This window comes from Schistocerca piceifrons, unplaced genomic scaffold (assembly GCF_021461385.2).
Source record: "Schistocerca piceifrons isolate TAMUIC-IGC-003096 unplaced genomic scaffold, iqSchPice1.1 HiC_scaffold_2171, whole genome shotgun sequence".
Classification (NCBI taxonomy): domain Eukaryota; kingdom Metazoa; phylum Arthropoda; class Insecta; order Orthoptera; family Acrididae; genus Schistocerca; species Schistocerca piceifrons.
Genome location: NW_025728088.1, coordinates 2,430,143 through 2,450,756, shown reverse-complemented (window position 1 = coordinate 2,450,756; position 20,614 = coordinate 2,430,143). Strand labels below are relative to the sequence as shown.

At 43.3% G+C, this 20,614-nt stretch overlaps 1 protein-coding gene across 1 annotated transcript in view; it reads left to right on the top strand.

Annotated features, from left to right (window-relative positions):
- Positions 1-20,614, top strand: part of LOC124742185 (F-box/LRR-repeat protein fbxl-1-like) — a 91,286-nt gene that overhangs the window by 9,120 nt on the left and 61,552 nt on the right. The window contains exon 2 of the mRNA XM_047248766.1: positions 5,045-5,270. Within this exon, the coding sequence (XP_047104722.1) occupies positions 5,142-5,270 (129 nt within the window). The 5' untranslated portion in view covers positions 5,045-5,141. The remainder of the gene's footprint in view (positions 1-5,044; positions 5,271-20,614) is intronic.

Genomic DNA, 20,614 nt, shown 5'->3' with positions numbered 1-20,614 from the left:
GACAGTTTTAGACCTATTTCTATGCCATCAGTGTTTGCTAAAGTTATTGAAAAGGCTGCTTATGTAAGGATAATTGATCATTTTATGTCACACGATTTGCTATCAAATGTACAGTTCGGCTTTAGAAATCATTTAACAGCTGAAAATGCTATATTCTCTTTTCCCTGTGAGGTACTGGATGGGTTAAACAAAATGCTAGGCATATTTTTTGATTTAACTAAGATGTTTGATTGTTTTGATCACCAACTATAGCTCCATAAGTTGGTCCATTTCAGAATAGGGAGAGTAGCTCAATTGGTTCATCTCTTACTTTAGAAACAGATAGCAAAAGGTCATTACTCACAATGTTGAGAATGTCTGTGATGTGGGATCTGAGTGGGGTACTGTCAAAAGGGGGGTTGCCCCAGGGATCAGTGTTGGGGCCGCTCCTGTTCCTTATTTATGTAAATGATATGCCCTCTAGTATTATGGGTAATTCTAAAATATTTCTGTTTGCTGACGACACTAGCTTGGTAATAAGGGATGTTGTGTGCAACAATGGCTTGGTTTCAAATAGTGCAGTTCATGACCCAAGTTCATGGCTTCTGGGAAATAAACTAACACTAAATCACAGTAAGACTCATTTTTAGAGTTTCTACACGTAATTCAACAAAACCTGACATTTTAATTTCACAGAATGGGCTTATGATTAGTGAAACTGAACAGTTCAAATTTCTGGGTGTTCAGATAGATAGTAAACTGGCGTGGAAAAGCCCACGTTCAGGATCTCGTTCAAAGACTTAATGCTGCCATTTGTACTATTCGAATGGTATCTGAAGTAACTGATGGTTCGACATGAAAATTAGTCTACTTTGCTTATTTCAATTCACTTATGTCATACGGTATTATATTTTGGGGTAACTCTTCCCATTCTAAAAGGATATTTTTGGCTCAGAAATGGGTGGTTTGGGCAATAAGTGGTGTAAGTTCGCGAACCTCTTGTCTGCCGCTGTTCACTAGTCTGGGTATTTTGACATTGGCCTCTCAATTTATATATTCTTTACTGCTGTTTCTTGTTAGCAATATCAGATTATTCGCAATATCAGCTTATTCGCAAGAATAAGCAGCTTTCTCTCAGTTCATCCTCGGCATAAATCCAACCTGCCTTTGTATCGTACTTCCTTGACTCATAGGCAAAAAGGTGTGCAGTATACTGCTGCATCCATTTTCAATAAGCTACCACAAGAATTCAAAAATCTTAGCAGTAATCCACGCACTTTCAAATCGAAACTGAGGAGTTTCCTCACGGGTCACTTCTTGTATTCTGTTGTGGAGTTCCTTGAAAAATTAAGCTGATTCTTATGTTGTATTGTTGACTGCGTTTACTTAAACTTATGGACTGACTTTTTTTGGGGTGACGATTTTCAGTGGACGATGCAACCAATTCCCACACTTTCAGCATTTCTCGTATTGGACCAGAAGATTGCTGCTTTGCTGTTACTGCCGCCTCCTCTTTCTCCTCTTCCTCCTCCTTTGAAGAACTCCTCTCCACAACTCCCTGCCGTGAAACACACTGCAACTCTATAAGCTCTTCGGTGCTCATTTCTTGGCTGTAATCTTCCACAAGCTGATTGATATCACTGTTGTCCACTTTTAGTCCCATGCTCTTAACAAAGACACAATCTCATTGACTACAGGCTCCACAGGTACTGACTCTATTGCCTCCGAGTCACATTCGACAGTGCACTCTGGCCAAAGTTTCTTCTGAGTAGAAGTGAGAGTTCTCTCGGTAATCCCATCCCACACCTTTTTGGTGATCTTGACACAGGTAATCGTGTGTAAGTGATATTTCCAAAACTCTCCAAGAGTGAGATTGGTAACTTCAGTCGACTCAAAGAAATGCCTGTAGAGTGCCTTAGTGTAGGGCTTCTTAAAATTAGAAATAATTTACTGGTCCATAGGCTGGAGTAACGGATTTTGATGAATTGAAATTCTTCAAGGAAGTGGTCTTGTAGGCCTGGAGGATTGGAGAATAGGCAGGAGCGTTGTCCATAATGAGCAAGATACAGAGTGGTAGATTAATCTCGAGAGAATATTTTTTCATCGAAGGACCGAACACTTCGTCGATCTGATCACAAAAAAGATCGTGTGTTACCCGAGCCTTGTTGTTGGATCTCCACATCACATTTAACCTGCTCTTGTGCCCTTTACACTTTTTGAAGGCTTGAAGAGTTTCTGAATGGTAAACAGGGAGAGGTTTAATTTTCAAATAATCTGTCGCATTGGCACAGAATAGCAGTGTGAGATCGGCTTTGGTTGTCTCACACCTGGGTAATGCATTCTCCTCTGCTCTTACAAAGGTATGCTTCAGTATATTTTTCCAGAACAGACCTGTCTCATCACAATTAAAAACCTGCTGTGGCAGATAACACTCAGAATCTACGAGCATTTTGAAGTTTCTGATGAAAGCTCTCTGCTGCCTCTGTGTCCGCCATGCAGTGGACGCTAGTTCTTCTCTTAAACTTCTCGGACCACCCACCGCTTCCCTTAAACACTTCAGTGAATCATTCTCACCTTTTCACAATTTATGTTCTCATTATTAGTGTTTTGCAATTGCTTTTCATTTATCCATTTTATCCGTATAAGGAACAACCTGTCAGTATCGTCCAGAATACAAAACCATTGTTTGGATGTTCATGTCACTCGCTTTGCAGCCTCTATCTCCTTAATCTTGTCCCGGTTCTTGAGGATAGTGCAAATAGGTGATGCTAAATCAGCAATGCTCACACCACGTCTGCATTTTTCAATTATTTTACGTTTCATTTCTAAGGTCATTTTCTTACTCTTACGGTCACATTCTTGCAGCTTTAGCTTCTGGGACATTTTTAAGAAGCTTATTAAAATTTGTGCATAAAAAACACTGTGGGAACACTATTTTAGAAAAAATGTGTGATTGCAAGCTGCAGTAAGGTGGGTAGCAGAAAGAGCGCTAAGCCTGGACTGTGGTATGTACTAAAGACATTATTGATATGCTGCTGCTGACAATGAAAGTTGCTCATATTGGCAACCGTTTCCCCCACCACGTGCATACGGCTGGTGATGTTGCACTAAATCGTCGTGACTCGTGCTTGTTAAGCGTTTCTGTTTTTAATAATTTGTTTAGCTCATTATGTGAATTGCACATTGTGGGAGCTGCTTATTAAGTGAGGTTCCACTGTATTGGCTGAACGAGGACTTTTGGACTAGCTCCTTTGTGGGTGGTCAGCTAATCTCAGTGTGGCATCAACGTTTTCCTACACTTAGTTTTACAAGGATATTCTATTTTAAAATGCTCTGTGCACATATTCCAACATAATAAATATGGCTGCTTCCAGGGATTGTTTGGCAATTGTGTAATTGTCCAGTAATGGGTCTTTCTGTTTATTTATGCGCAATATGTTAATTTGCTTACTTTGGGGGTCAACTAACAGTCAGTGCACCAAGTGTCAGTCCTCTGCAGTTATCATCTGCAAACTGACTGACGGGCCTCTTGACGTTCTCCACAAGGTCATTTATACACTCTGTGGATAGTTACGGTCCTACAGCACTCCTTTGGGGTATCAACTTCCTTTGTTATAATGCTATTGCAATTTTGGTTTACATGCCTTTGTCACACTTAAGATTCAGTGCCGTATTGTTGTTATTGTTCTGATTTTCATTCCAAAGATTCGTGTGATGCACTTCCCCCTGCCACTCTTTCCTGTGCAAGCCCCTACGTCTCCAAATAGCTGCTGCAACCAATGTGATCAATGTGATGTGCATTCCAGCCCAAGATGCTGGATTGGTGGTCATGTGTGCATGGTGTGTGTGTGTGTGAGGCTGTGGCCAAAAGCTATATGTGTGAGTGCCTTTTAATCTCATCTGACTGCAACCTGATGTGTCTTCTTTATGGTAACTGGCAGTCCGTCTCTTCCTACATTGTTGGTGTTCGTTCCTCGAGTTTCGATTGTTTGATATATGAAAAATAACAAGTCTTCGCTTCAGCTTATGACCTTAGTGCACATCGACAGCAGGAATTAGTACCCTGTCACAACTAAATTTTTCTGTACCTTAACTATGTGTCTGAACAATTTCTTTTATTTCATCATCTGTGGAGCTAGTTGGTATATAAACCTGTACTACTGTGGTGAATGTTGGCTTCATATCCATTTTTGGCCTGCATGGACTCCTATTTTGTATGCATTATTAAACCTACTCTTGCACTACCCTATTTGATTTGTATTTATGGTCCTGTACTCACCTGACTGAAACTCCTTTTCCACTTGCCACAGAACTTCACTAATTCCCACAATATCCAACTTCAAATCATCCAGTTCCCTTTTTAAATTTTCTAACCTACCTGCCCAATTAAGGGATCTAGCAGTCTATGACCTCACCTGTAGATTGTATGTTTGGTTTTTCACGATGACGACATCCTCCTTATCGGACCCACGTGGAGACCCGAATGGGGAACTATTTTACCTCCAGAATATTTTACCCAAGAGAATGCCATCATCGTTTAACTACACAGTAGAGGCAGCACGCCCCCAGGAAAACTAACAGCTGTATTTTCCTGCCGCATTTAACTGTTTGCAGTACTGGCACAGTGAGGTCGTGTCGGTTCTTGTTACAAGACAGTGGCTTATAATCCAAAATTGCAACAGCACAATAAAAACAGTTACAGCTAAAAGTGAAAATGACATCTTTTAAGAACTCCCTTGGGATATTTCAGAGGTTACTAATATGTCTGAAGGTTTCTCTTTACTAAGAATGGCATACTATGTTCCATTTGTTAGGAGCTCTTCTGTTCAGTCACAAAACTGGTCTTTTGTTTATTAGGCTACAGTGTGGAACCCTGTCAGACATCTTCCAAAAGTCGAGGAACGTCAACCTGGGCACCAGTATTTGCTGCCTTCATGATCTTGTGGATTAATTCACTATAAATGGACTACACAGTTAACGAGAGTAGTTTTACGCACGAAACTGACGTCAAAGTATAAGAATTCGATCATTATGTGTTTCTCATTGTGCGCCTCTCACACTGCAGGGCACAGAATGGGAGCAGCTGCTGCGGTGTCACCTGCTCCGAGTGCGCCCACTGCAGGTGTGAGAAGACGGACAGAGAGGTCTTACGGACAGCCGGTATGATGCCACAACTCCGGAGACTTACGATGATGCGCGGTACCAGAGCTCGCATCTTACGTAAGATCTGCAGGAACTGTCCGAATCTCACAACTTTGCAGCTTCACGGCTGTCAGAAGATGAACTACTCGGTAAGTTGAACCTTCAGCTATAGTGTGAGATATAAATGAGGGGCCACTTGTGCGAGTACTGTTTTTAACCAGATGGACAATTCCTGGTTTCTGTACTTTATAGTGAGGGATTGGACGGGTTAAAAGATACGTGTGCTTCTGAGAAACAGAACGTGCACGTGATTCAAAATGTAGCAATGTGGGACCTCTCATCTTGCTTTGAGATCACTCTTACAGTTCATACATGGTATGTTTCTTTTTTTTCATTTTTTAATTTATTTTTGGACTACAGTTACCTGTTAAAATTATATTGTAGGTTACATTTCTCGTATTATCGTTAACTAGCCTTTTCCCTGTGGCTTCGGTCACATACACTTTTGACACATATATTACACACACGTCCTCCTCTCGCTCGCTGTGTCCACTTCTTCCTCTCCCTGTCTCCCTCATCCTCCCACCTCTTCCCTACTCCCACCTCTTCCCTACTCTCTCTCTCTGCCATCTCTTCCTCCCCTTTTCTCTCTCAGCTTCCTCCTCCTCCCTTTCTCACTGTCAGTCTCTCCTGTGCCCCCACCCCACCTTGCTCAGCTGTGCCACTGCAAGTCGTGCAGATACTACTCACATGACATGCCAGTCATGCAGGGCAGCCTACATGTCAGTGGTAGGAAACCCTTTTGTGCCCATATAACCACTCCTGTGGAAGCTAGGAAGTTCTAACTGCCATAGTGCTGAATGTGATACAGCAAGCAGCATGTCTTCCAAATTTGGGTGAAATTGATTAAGATGCAATTGACAATTTGCTTATTTCTGTAGTGTGAGAATTTTTGATGCAATGACCAAACTCGGCAATCACGGTTAATAGAATAATAAAAAGTAGCAACCGGGATCACAAATTTGTTTTATATCTGGTGTCAGTAATTGGTTTCAGTCATTAAACCGACTTCAGACTGAGACCCCAGATGATGGAGGAGCCTGTGCCAAGCTCTGCTGTGTGATGCCTGTTGCTGTCTGGGACAGATACTACTTGATACTGGCTTCTCTCCTCATCTGGAGTCTCACTCTGAAGACAGATGTCATGTTCTCAGCTGTAATTTTTTATCATTACGGTAGAGTGTAATTAGTCTTGTCGAGGAAGCAGCTTCTCGTACAGCTTAGCTGCAGCGTGCTACCTTGGATGACAGTGAGGGAAACCAGACACGGATCAGCTCTGTGCAGCAGATTAATGACCAGGTCTTCTGTTTTTGTTTTAGGGTGCAGGGTCGTACGCACCCGTGTCAGAAATGTAGAATGTAGGTGCCAATGACGTAGGCACCCCTGACATCACGGTCAGTTTGAGAGCTGTCAGTATATGCAAAGGTACTATTGTGAATTTCCGTGTGAAGGTCGTGAAACTGAAGGCGATAGAGCGAGGCTGGAGGTAGTGACTTTAGGAAGCGAATGGAGGCTGAGGCGAACACGGGCCACTGCGTGAAGTCGAGCTGGTGAAGGGTTCACACGCATCAGGAAAGTGGCAGGTATTGTGAAGTTAAGCTGTCGGAGGAAGAGCCGAAAGTGAACTCCGGGAGGTAACAGAGAAAAGGGACGTGCCCCATGCTGGCGATCAAAGGAGTCATTGAAGAAGGAGGCATAGGGTGGGTGGCCTGCACGGCAGACAAAAGGTGTGCTTACCTGCTGAGGAGAAAGTAGGATAGCGGTAGTTTGGCAGCTTCAGCATACAGACTCTCAGCCGGTCCAGTGAATAGGTGCCAGTGACCAAACAGATGCCACAATGGTGAATAGTATTGAAACAGGATAAGAGGGACAGATGTGCAGATGCAAAAACGAAACACCCCTAGTCTAGTTTTGAATGGAAAAGGGACCGGTACAAACAGTGGAGGGTGGTTCGATCTGCTCCCCAGGAAGTACCACTGAGGGCACGTACAACATTGAGGGAGTGCATACAGTGGGCTGATAGGTAAGACACGTGGTAGGACCGAGAAAGTTTCCTATCGAGCGTGAGACCCAAGAATTTCATAGTTTCAACAAACTGAAGAGGTACAGGCCTGAGGTGCAAAGATGGCGGAAGAAACCCGTTGCACCACAAGAAATATGTACAAACAGTTTTGTCAACAGAAGAACAAAAGCCACTGTCCGTGCTCTACAAGTAGAGACGATCGAGACATCGCTGAAGATGCTGCTCGATGAGCCGAGTCAGTGGAGAACTGGAATAGATGCAAAATCGTCGAAAAAAAGGGAGCCAAAGATGTCCAGTGGGAGTCAGGCCATTATGGGACTAATGGCGATAGCGAAGAGGACGACACTTGGGATGGAACCTCGAGGCACACTGTTTTCCCGGATAAAGGTGTCTGACAAGGCAGAACCCTCACGTACTTTGAAAACTCGGTCTTTTAAAAATTCCTGAAGGAAACGGGATATGCGGCTACCGAAGCCCCACCTGTAGAGAGGACAGAGGATACCGGTCCTCCAGCAGTTGTCGTAGGCTTTCTCCAAATCGAAAAACATGGCCACAATCTGGGAGTTCCGCAGCAAACCGTTCGTGACACGGGTGGACGAAATGAAGAGATGGTCGACTGCAACTAAATCCACAGTGTGCAATGCTTAGTAAATTGCGAGAATCATATGTTCCGTCACCTTGCAAACACAGCTGGTGAGAGAAATGGGGCAGTAGCTAGAAGGAAGGTCTTTACCGGCCTTAGATATGGGTATGACAGTGGCTTCATGCCAGAATCTGGGATGTGATGTCATCAGTCATACGACCACACCACCGCCTGAGACACCGATCCGCCGGATGTGATTCTCTCAATAAATGGAACAGAAGAATGGCTGTGTTAGCCAAAGAGTACACAGCCAGTCACAGTACTTACGCTTGCCACGAGGCACTGCTGGGCCATTTCGTGTGCAGCAGGAGAGTAATGCAGTTGTGCCAGTCTACAGTTCGTAGCCGCGCTCAATGGTCAGCCAGTGCCGACGTTAGTCATCATCTGCAGCTCAGTATTGCTGCCATCGAGTCTTTGTTGCTTCATTCCAAGTTAGTCTTCAAATTCACCGGATTCAACATTTGAGATTACAAGACATTAAGTCATCACTGCACGATTTTTGACATGTATATTATGTCATTCTACAGACGCTTAGTCTAGTCGCGCCTTCTATAATTGATGACCAACTGATCGTGGACTGCAGCAAAGTTAAGTAATAACTTCTTTCTTATTTTGTACTCCTGCTAATTAATTGTGTTTTCCTGTTGTAGCTACCGAGCAGTCTTGGCATAGTTGAACCCACGTTTCCACCTCCTCGGCTACCTCATCTTCGCCACCTCGTGTTGACGGACTCGATTATGGTGGAAGATCGAGAGCCGTTGTGGGAAATGTGCCCTCTGCCCAGATGCGGTCGTACATGTTAAGCAGAAAGTGCTTGCCCTGCCCGAGCCTCCTCCACTCATTTCCGACGGATGAGAAGGCAGGAAAATGGCAGCCCATGGTGTCGGAGATAGCAGTAGGGTCCACTGTGACATTGTCTGCTACTGTCAGGCCCGAAAATCCCAGAGATCTGTCAGAGATTGGCCCACATGGTGGGCGAGGGAGTGGAATGTTAAAAGAGCTAATGAATGAAACCGAACTAGATTGTTTGCTGTCCTGAAGAAGGTGATGACACTGTGCACACAACTGTTTACAATGAATGCAGTTTGCCATTGTAGGATTACGGTTAAAAATGCAGAGAGCACGTGTCCATACACAAATTGCGTCGCGGCACGCCTCGGTCCACCGAGGGACCGGGGGGCGCAGCATGGTGAAGAGAAAGTGTGAGGAATGGAATGTTGTGTCACAGTAATGATAACATCTGCAAGATACTCTACCTGGTCAGCACAATGTTTGTCGAAGGTCACCAGAGAGGAGTAGAGCCTCCAGTCAGACTTAGTAAGCTGCCATTTGGGTGTGCACGTAGATGGGATAGGAGTCAGCAAACAGATATTACACGGAAAAACGGTCACTCGATTACGTGTCAGAGAACGTACGCCTCAGACAGTGGGCGAGCTGGTCAGTGCAGAAGGATAGCTCCAAATGGGAATAGGTGTGCGTGAAGTCTGAAAGGAACATGGGTGCTCCTACATTAAGGCAGAGGAGGTTAATTTGATTGAGAAGGTCAGCCGAGAGGTCACCTCTCTGACACATTCTGGTAGAACCCCAAAGGGGCCGATGCACATTAAAGTCACTGAGCAGCAGAATGGGGTGAGGTAGCTGCCCAATAAACTCTAGAAAGTCTGCCCCGGCAATATCAAATGACGGAGGGACATAAATGGTACAGAAGGAAAAGGTCAAGTGAGGAAAGAAAAGGCAAACTGCAACAGCTCGGAGATGGGTAATCGGAGAGGTGGATAGACTGTAAACATCATCCCGTACGAGCTACAAGGCTCCTCCACGAGGGGGAGGAGGTCAAAACAGACTGGAAAGAAATGCGAGAGCTCAAAGTGGTCGTGAGGATGCAATATTGTTTTCCCGGAGGCAGAGGACGAGTGGACACTGTGATTCTAAGAGCACCCATAAATTGTCGTCGTCGGATCGAAGAACGCAAACGTTCCACTGGAGGAGAGTCACGACGAGGAAAACACGGAGGCGTGTCACCTCGGCGGCTGCCGAGTGCCGGCCTACGTATACCTGTCACTACGGGACACGGAAGCGGGAACATCCCACTCCGTGAAGTCTACAGGAGTGTCGGCATTCTCCGTCTGTCGGCCTGCGTATTCCAGGGCAGATAAACAGCCGAGAGTGCACACCAGCGACACAGAGTTCGGCCAGGTGAGGGTATCACGTGGGGACAGCGTCGCAGGGGAGACCGGCCGCCTCCGTTCCACTTCTCGGAGCCTTTCCGGTTGGCAGAGGAAGACTCTGATGTCGGCTGGCTGGAGGGATGTACAAAGTCTTTGTAGGAGTGTTCCTTCTGTCCTTTATGCCTGCCGGTTGTGTAGCAGGTGGCTTAACCCTGGGAGGCGAAAATTTGTCGCACAGCTGGAGGAGGAGACGGGGACGCTACCGGGACACCGAGCAATTTCACAATCGCGGTGCTAAATATTAGGTCGGACGTCTGCACGGCCGGGTCCTCCGTAGAGCGAGAACGATACTGTAGGTGCCAGGCGGTAGGACGTGGGGTTTACGAGTAGCCGACAACTTACGAGCAGCCGGGTAATGCAGTTTTTCCTTCACTCATATCTCCCGGACAGCCGACTCGTCGAGATACGCGGGATAATCGCAGGAGGATTTGGCACGGTCGTCAGCGCTGTCGCTGCAGCGGGGAGAAGGAGGTGGGCACTCGCCCTCGTGAGCGTCCCTACCGCAGGTTACACATCTGGCCGGGAGTCGACAGGACTCTCAGGTGTGGTCGTAACGGTGACACCGGTAGCAGTGCATCGGGTTTGGAATATACAGTCTGACTGTGATAACTTCATCACCTGCTTTGATCTTTGACAGAAGAACCACTCTGTCAAAAGTGAGAAACAGAGTGCGTGCGGGCACTGAGGAGGCATCTACCTTTTTCATCACACGATAGACTGCGATGGCACTCCGATCGGAGAGGTATGTTCGGATTTCTGCCTCAGTCAGACCGTCGAGCGGTGTAGTGTAAATAACACCGCAGGAAGAATTCCGCATTCGGCGGGCCTCGACACCGACGGGATAGCCGCGAAGGAGCGGAGCTGCGAACAGTGTCGCGCCTGAGAGTCAGAAGTAGCCTTCGAAAGCAAAGTGACATTGTGTAAATGAGAGCAGGAGTTCACAGGGCCAGCAGTTGCATCGACATCTTTCCGGGTAATATACGGATTTAGCGTAGTGACTGACCGTCTTCAATATGTGAATCCACATGGAACTGTGGTGCAGCTGGGAGGGTCTTTTGAATCATTGGCCTCATTCCGTTTATGTTTTGTAGACGTTGAAGGTGAAGACGATTGGCTCGTTGCGAGAAAATCCACCACGATTTTCGGCATCTCCGACGGCGTGCTCCTTACTACTGGGGGGCACACGTCAGAAGGGGGCACACTTGCCTCAGACGATTGTTCACACTTCAGATTGCACCTCACGAACACCTAACAGACGTTCCAATTGGCAATTTGAGAAGGTAGCAGCTCGGGCAATCATCTCTCCTCAGGCCCGGCCTCTACGAGGGAGTACGTGCGAACTCTACCTGTCGACTCGGGGCTGGGTTTTACACGTTACCCGTTCACGTGTTACGTGTCAGAGGCATAGGCGGTGCACGGGGAGGAAGAAGAAAAAAGGAGGACATCGAACGCCGAAATGGAGGAAGGATAGGAGAAGGGGAACAAGGAAAGAAAAAAGAAATGAAAAACAGTGCAGAGACTGTTCTGATATTGGCCACTGAAAATGCAAAACACCTTTCCAGAAACATTCCGGACACGTTCCCCGAGGGAGAAGAAATAGAACAGTGTGAGGATATACGTGCAGCACCGAAGGGAAACTGTGCTGCAATGGCAGCGGCCTCACGGTAGCCGAGCACGGACCCGACGAAGAGTGGCGAGTCCCGTGAGGGGTTGGGAACCGGTGGTCTGGTACTTCGGTCAGCCCGAGTGTGGCTTTTAGGTGGTTTCCTGCACTCGTGTAGGGAAATGCTGGGCTGGTCCCCAATCTCCACTCGGTACAAATATCTGTAATATACGGTTACACAAAGGACAAAGTTTACACGATCCATAGTCGTGTGGCAGCCACAGCTCTCCTCCCTGACGTTAACTGGTGACTGTGGCACCAGGAAGGGTATCTGGCCTCAAATTTAAAATAAAAACAAAATCTGCCAAATTGTGTTAAATAGTAGTGCCTTATGATGGGGTAAATGCTAGGATAGACAGTCAGTGTTTGTGACGAAATTTTATTTTGCAGAACAACCTGATTTTTGATATTTCATAGTACCGTGCAGTCAATAAATTTCAGCATCAATAATAATACTTCCTAGGACAATGACCTGTACTGCTCTATAGTACTAAGTTCCTTAATTTAAAAAATTCTTTAATTTTTATCTAATTTTCAATAATTTAGAATGTACTTGTATTTAATTATTTAATTTTGCATGTGAACATGTAATCAGGAGTATACTGCATAAATTACACATAAAAAATAGGACATGTTTAATCAATTTACAAATGTATGTGAATTACTGAGAGACATAAGGAAATTTGTGTTAATTATATTACACTGCTTGATAAAATTATACAACCATAAATTATATGAGCCACTGAGAACCATAAGAGGCCAAAGCGTATCATCATTGATTGAGACTGTAGCATTTATTTATGCTTCTGACATCCATCAATCTTAGGCTGTGTCACGTTTGTCTGTGCTCTAGATCCACATTGTATGTATGAACAGTCACGAAAAGCTATCTCACTGGCTTCTCTGATATTCGGTTTGATGATGGTTTGCTTGAGGCCCTTGTGGTTATTAGTGTGTGTGTGTGTGTGTGTGTGTGTGTGTGTGTGTGTGTGTGTGTGTGTGTGTGTGTCAGTTGTACAGAAAGTGCAAAATTGCTAAGCAGGAATGGCTAATGGATGAATGCAAGGCTACAGGAGCACGCATTACTGTGGGGAAAGATAGATGCCATGTAGAGGAGCATTAAAATGACTTTCGGAGAAAAGAGAAACAGCTGTACAAATATAAAGAGCTCAAGTGGCTCGCCAGTACTACACAAAGAATAGAAAGCTGAACGGTGGAAGGAGTGTGTAGAAGGACTTTACAATGGAAATCAACTTGAAAGCAAAGGGATGATGAAGTAAATGAAAATGAGACGGGGGATCTTATTGTGCGAGAAGCATTTGTTGGAGCACTGAAGGTTGAAATAAGGCCCCTGGAGAAAATGACATTCCCTCAGAATTATTGAGATCCTTGGGAGAGTCAGCCATGACAGAACTATTCCATTGTGTGTGCACAAGGTCTGTTCAAAATATTCCAGAACATTTGTAATTTAGAGTGAAATGTGGTTGGCATCTGCGTATGCTTGTGTTTAATGTGTTTCATTGTTGTATTTCTGTTAGTTATTGTTGAGTGCTGCATTTAGTAGAATGTTGTGTTGCACAGTTTGTGAATTTCGAGATGGAAGAGCTAGAGGAGCAATGCATCTGCATTAAATTGTGCACGAAACTCAAGAAAATCTGCAGAGACACTCCAAACGATGCAGGAAGCCTACGGTGATGAGTGATTAAGTCGTACTCTGTGTTACAAATGGCTGACACAGTTTAAAAATGGCTGGACAGAAGTTAGAGATGACCCTCATTCGGGACACCCTCCGACGTCTACCACTGACACTCGTGTCGGTAACATCGACAAAATTGTGCGATCCAGTCACAGACTGACTGTCCGAGAGATTTCGGAAGAATGTAACATTTCAATTGGACCGTGTCATGAAATCTTGACACAGCATATTGGAGTGCTATGTGTTGCCAGCAAATTCGTCCCACAGCTCGTGAGTTGAGACCAGAAAGATCTTCGCCGTGCAACCTGTGAAGGGCTCTCGCATCGCACAAATGAGAATGAGATGGTCCTTAAGAGTATCATAACGGGTGATGAGATGTGGGTCTACAGTTATGATGTTGAGACTCAGGTTCAATCTTCACAATGGATCGGGAAGGATTCTCCGACACCAAAACTAGCTCATCAGGTCAGATCAAATGTCAAAGCGACGCGGACAGTTTTCTTTGACTTTGAATGATTAGTTCATCTTCATCACGAATTTGTTCCACAGGGACAAACTGTTAACGGATGGTAGGATTGGGACGTGTTACGAAGCCCAATAAAATGTGAGAAGGAAACAGCCTGAAAAGTGGCGAGACAGTTCACGGCTCTCGCTTCGCACATCTTCGCGTCCACACATCTCTCCCTGTTGCTGCTCGACTGTAGCACAAAAAATGAAATCACTGTGCTGCCTGATGCTCCGTACTCTCCAGACCTGGCCTCTGTGGACTTTTTTTATTTTCGAAGTTGAAATCCCTTTTGAAAGGATGAAGATCTGCAATGATAGACGACGTAAAAGAAGATTTTAAAACAGCGTTTTGCGTAATCCATCTAGAGGCATACCAGGACTGCTTCCACATGTAGAAACGACATTGCGAGCGGTGTTATCAATTGTGGTGGAGAGTATTTCGAAAGAGAGCGTGTAGAAATAGAAGGTAAGCATAGACAAATTTTTTGGACAAAGTTCTAGAATTATTTGAACAGACCTCGTAAGGTGTATGAAACAGGCAAAATACTCTCCGAGTTCAAGGAGGGTGTCACGATTCCAATTCCAGAGAAGGCAGTTGCTGTACTTACAGTTGTGTATTCTACTGGACCAATGGTTTACTAAACCATTGTTGCAAAATACTGACACCGTGAGGACAAGTCAACGAATAAGTCACAAATATCAGTTTACCTTATACTGTGTTTAAATCGTGCATACATACTTTGCCAGCAGATAGTGGCACGTGTACACATTTAGAGGCTGCAGGGAAGTGTACACGAGTAGAATAGTATGTGGTCGTGCATTTATTGTGGGTGGAAGGGCTGTTCACAGGGGAAGTGTATCGTGAAATGGGTCCCGTGTATGTTGACAACTGTTTATCACAGAAATCTGCATTCACTCGGATCAGGAGTTTATAAAGGGAAGGCAAAGCGTCAGAGATTGGGAGCGTGCTTGCTGTCCTGCAGTGGTTGCAACTGAAACCGAGAAGCAGTGTGTGGAGCAGATAATTCGTAACGAGTGGTATGTGGCGATCAGTGACGTAGCACGTGCTGTAGGCTGTCCGTGTCAAACAGCTTACACTATAATGGGTGAGCAGCTGAAGTTTCATAAAGTTTGTGCACAGTGGTTGCCTAGCATGGTGACTGAGGAGCACAAAATGAATATAATGGGCTTTTCTCAACAGCACCTCATTCGATACTCTGGGGAAGGAAGGAGGGAAGGAGAGGATTTAGTGGCACAAATTGTTGCAGGGGTCAAGTTTTGGGTTCACCACTTTCAACCAGAGACCAAACGACCATCCACGGAACGGAAGCATTCTACCTCCTCGACAATAAAAACACTGAAGGCCATTCCGTCAGCCTGCAAGATTCTGCTCACCACGTTTTGGGACACGTGAGGGCTGTACTGGTGAAATTCCGGCCTCACGGTGAGGCACCGAATGCCGTGTCATACTGCACGAGTGTGTGGGAACTCTTGACACACCATTCACCACAAATGTAGTGATTCCTCTAGATGACAGTACCTGCCCTCGTACAGAAAGACAAATACGGGACCTGTTACCAATATTTAATTGGGAATGCTTTGAACAGTTACCCTATGGTCCCAACTTACCCTCGGAAGACTTCTTTGCTGCCAGTTATTGAAGGCTTGTAAAAAGGTGGGATAAGTGTCTGAATGTACAGTGTGAATATGTAGCAAAGTGAAACAAATTTCAGGAAGTTACTTCGATTTTTATTGCCTCTAGCCTGTTTTGCAACTTATTTATTGACACGCCATCACACTTACAGAGGTACGGGAAAACTAGTAGAAGCTGGCCTCGAGGAAGGTCAGTTTGGGTTCCAGAGAAATGTAGAAACACACAGGGCAATACTGCCCCTGAAGTAAGCTGGCATAAAATACGGGGAGTGAAAGGATATTTATGGCACGTACAGAAAGTAGACTGCAGATGTAAGAGTTTAAGGGCACGAAAGTTGCAGTGCCGTACAGTATCGATACCGTGCCAGGCAGAACGCATCCGCTGCCGTCTTGAAGCCACATCTCTGGTCGTACACGTATGTAGCACCACTGCTGAACTGGATAAGAAGACACTGCAATGAGCCAACTAGTAGTCTACGAGTGAAGGTTATAGTGGCATTTCTGTATTTTGATCATTTATAATGATTAGGCTCTGTCTAATGGAATCTCTTGGACATGCTGTACGAATTTACGTAAACAGCAGTGCCACTGTGATTGTGCGTACTTCTAATCGTATCTGCTCTCTGTCTAAGCACCCGCTATTCCATGACACCCGCCACGTGCGGATCCGACGAAAGGGAAGCAGTGCTGCAAAGCGAGGAAGATGGGGTTGTAGCCTAAACCAGGTGTCGTTCAGTCTGTTCACTGAGCGAGCAGTAAAGGAAACTGGGAATAAATTTGAAAATGGAATTAAAGTTCAGGAAGAAGAAATTAAAAGCTTGAGGTTTCCTGATGACTCTGTAATTTCTGTTAGTGTCGGGAGAGGGGTCGGAAGAGTAGGTGAACAGAACGGATAATGTCTCGAAAAGAGGATATTAGACGAACGTCGACAAAAGCAAGACAGGGTAGCAGAATATAGTCGAATTAAAACGGGCTGTGGCGAGAGAATTAGATTGGGAAATTGGACACTAAAAGTAGTGGAGGAGTTATGTTATCTGAGTAGCAAAATAACATAATTGCTGAATTAGAGAGGATGTAAAATGCAGGTTATCAATAACAAGAAAAGCATTTCTGAAAAAGAGGACTCTGTTAACATCAAATTCAAACTTAAGTGTCAGAAAGTCCACCTCTGCAACCAAACGATTAATGTTGCTGCCTTCAGTGTGGAGGTCGCAGGTTCAATTCCTGGTACCTCTTCAGATATCTTTTGAGATAGGGAGATATGGTACGGTATTCACTCAGCCCTTGTGAGGTCAAATTGAAGATGCAACAGCATCATCAGGATTCATCTGGTGGCTACAACGGCTGGAGCAATTGTCAGCATGCCGATCACATGTTCCACCGTCGTAGACCGCTCCTCGTAGTGCCTTTTAGGCAGCAGTTGGCCAGCCAGAACAGGCCTAAGGCCTAATCCATGAGCGGTGTTTACGTTTATGTTAGGAGACCTTTCCTGAAGGTACTTGTGTGGAGTCTACACTTGTATGTAATTGGGACGTGATTGATAAGCAATTCAGACAACAGTAAAACAGATCCTTTTGAAATATGGTGCTACAGAAGAAAGCTGAAGGTTAGATGAGTAACTGACAAAGAGGTACTCTGTGAAATAGAGGTAACATAGATTTAGGATTGTCTGACGACAATGCTCTCACCATTGAAATCCCTTTAAGGTCAAACGACGATAAAGGTATAAATAATATTTACAAAAGAAACTTCTCTGTGGACAGCTGTCATCTGTTCATAAGTATCTTAGAAAAGAAAAACTGGTTAGATGTTATGAAACAAACAAGTGCAGATGAGGCATATAGTGTATTTTCATCGAATTATCTGATGAACTTTGATATGTGTTTCCCAAAGAAACTGACCAGAATCAAGTCTAATGGACACATAAAGTCAGGTTCTTGGATGACTCTTGGCATTAATAAATCATGTGAAAAAATGAAAAAACTCAATTCAGATTTGAGGGAGTGTGCAGATACTGATTTTATAGAATATGTCAAAACGTATAGGAAAATATACTGTAGAGTAATTGCAAATGCAAAGTTAATAAGTAATGACATGGAAATAAAACAGTCCAGAAATAAAACTAAAATAGCATGGGAAATTGTGAGAAAGGAAACTGGGGTACCTATCAAAGATAAGGAAATTATTCTAAAAGATGAGGAGAATAAAATGTTAGATAAATATGCCATGCCCAGTTATATAAACAATTACTTTTTAAATATACCCCAGACATTAAGCAGGAATTTTGGGGAGCAGATGAGGAGAGCAGCACCCAAGGCACCCAGCAGTATGACGGCAGTCCCAACATACGAAAAGGAAGTTTTAAAAATGATTAAAAGTCTCAAGTCCAACATGTCAGCTGGAGTAGTTGAGGTGTCAATAATAATAGCAAAGAAAACAGCTAATCAAATAGCGAAACCGTTGGTGCACGTAGCAAACGTGTCAATGGCTGAGGGAGTGTTTCCACAGAAACTGAAAATTTGTAAAGTCGTCCCCCTGTTGAAAAAGAGAATTAAGCTTAAAATAGAAAACTACAGACCTGTCTCACTTCTCCCAACTTTCTCAATGTGTGACTCTATATTTCATTTGTATCTGTAAAACCTTAATCTTAATATCCACAATCTGGTAAACAGTAATCAGCACAGTTTTCAAGCTGGGAGAAGTACCAAAACAGCTGTACTGGAATACACAAAAGAAATAATCAGTAAATTGAGAGAGGGAAAAAGTATAGTTGGATTAAATCTAGATCTGTCAAAAACCTTTGACACTGTTGACCACAGCATACTTTTGGAAAAACCTGAAGCTATAGGTATTAGAGGACCGGTAAAAAAGTGGTTTGAGTCGTATCTGGAAAAGAGGATGCAGGTAGTTGAAATTACAGCACCAAATATTAACCAAAAAATTAAACTAAGGTCAGGTCCAAGGGAGGTCACTGTAGGAGTACCCCAAGGAAGTGTATTAGGCCCTTTGCTATTCCTCATTTACATTAGTGATATCCGGGTGTCAGAGAGAAAAGCTAGAATCGTGTTATTTGCTGATGATACTAGTTTAATAGTTAGTGATATGAAGCAGTCATTGCACAGTGCTGTGGACCATGTCCTACAAGATATACAAAAATGGTTTAGTGCAAACAAGCTAACAGTGAATGAAAAACAAAACTAATTATGTGCAATATGGAAAAATAAGTGAACATGATGACCTAAATGCCACCATGGAGGACAAACAACTTGAGTACAGTGTGCAAAATTCCTGGGTATGCACAGTGATGAGAAGATAAACTGGAAGGACCATTTGGTGAGCTTAGCACTAAAACTAAATTCAGCATGTTTTGTACTTAGAATAATTTCAAGAGTTTGTAGTAATGACTGTACCAGATTAGTATATTTTGGCTATTTCCAGTCCATTGTGTCCTATGGGATAGTATTCTGGGAAAAAATAAATTGTCGTCTAAATGAGACTTTCAAATTGCAAAAATGCGCTATTCGGATAATGAGCCAGAGCCCACCTCAAACACATTGTAGGCCCCTTTTTAAAGCATTGAAAATTTTAACAATTCCATAATTATACATTCTGAAATTTCTGTTGATGATCAAAAGAAATCAGGACAAAATTAAAACCAATACAGACTATCATAATTACAATACACGGCAATGTAAAGATCTCCCCTTACAAGCTGTAACAAGGGCCCGAAGTCAGAAACATGTTTGTAATCAAGGCATCAAACTTTTTAATGCACTACCAAAACATATCAAAGAGCTGGAAAATGAGGATAAATTTAAAACTGTTATAAAGAGTCACATGCTTGACAAATGTTGATACAGTGTAAGTGAATTTCTAGGCTCAACTGTATTAGAATATAAAGAACCACATGCTTGACAAATGTCACTACAGGATAAGTGAATAGCTCTGCTCAACTGTATAAGAATATATGATATCATAAATGTGACAAATGAAATCACAACATCAAGGAATAGGTCTGTTAAGCACATAAGAAATTATGTTATAAAAACACTTATTAGTTGTATATTGTATTAAACATAAGATAGATTCATATGAATTCAGCATAGAAAAACATTTTGTTAAGATATTATATAGTTGTTGAAATGTATCCTGACAAATCCTATATCACAAGTGTGATCATTGGGATGATAATAAATAAATAAATAAATTGGGGGGAAAATAACTCCCTGGCACAATATGGCTAAAGGAAGGAGTAGCTCGATACAGCACAATCTGCGGCATTGAGGAGTAATTAATTTGGTGGTGAAGGGAAGTATATTTGATTATAATGCTTTACTTGGACTGAAGTTCAAAATACTTTTCAGTTACTGGTGCCTGCTATATGAAGCGGACTTTGAAGGAATATGAGGAAACTCTGTACACCATAATAAATCTCCATTTCATCGCAATAATATAATAGTTTTGTTGTAATACTTCCTTCTTTTGTTTACCCACCTCAGTGTAGAAAACTATTAGTAGATCAGTTTTCTTGGATTTAGTAAAATAATTTGTTCTTATTTTTAAGTCAAAGACAACTACCACTCATTGCTGTAATAAAAGGCTTATTACATTCTCTGAGTTTCTAATTGCAATCTTCCATTTGGGCTAAATGGGTCTTTAATGCTTCTTTTCCATATAACTTCCCAAACTCTGTGCAAAATAAATAAAAATACCCAGTTGCAAATTTTTTTAAATTGTGAATAATTCCTCTCACTACAGATAATGTGATATTGTGAATTGTGATAATTGTGATAATTCCTCTCACTACTCACTATGAATCTACATTATACATTCACAAATCATTTCCTATGATGAACAGGTGGAAAATAATTCTACTCGCAATAGGCAATAACTGAACATTTTCTTAATATAAATTACACGGTACAGTTACAGAGCCGTCACCTTTTTTATTGACTATACAGCTGCCGTGTTCTCACCTTTGCTGACTGTCAGTTAAAAAATCGTGGTGCCTGGTGTTGCAT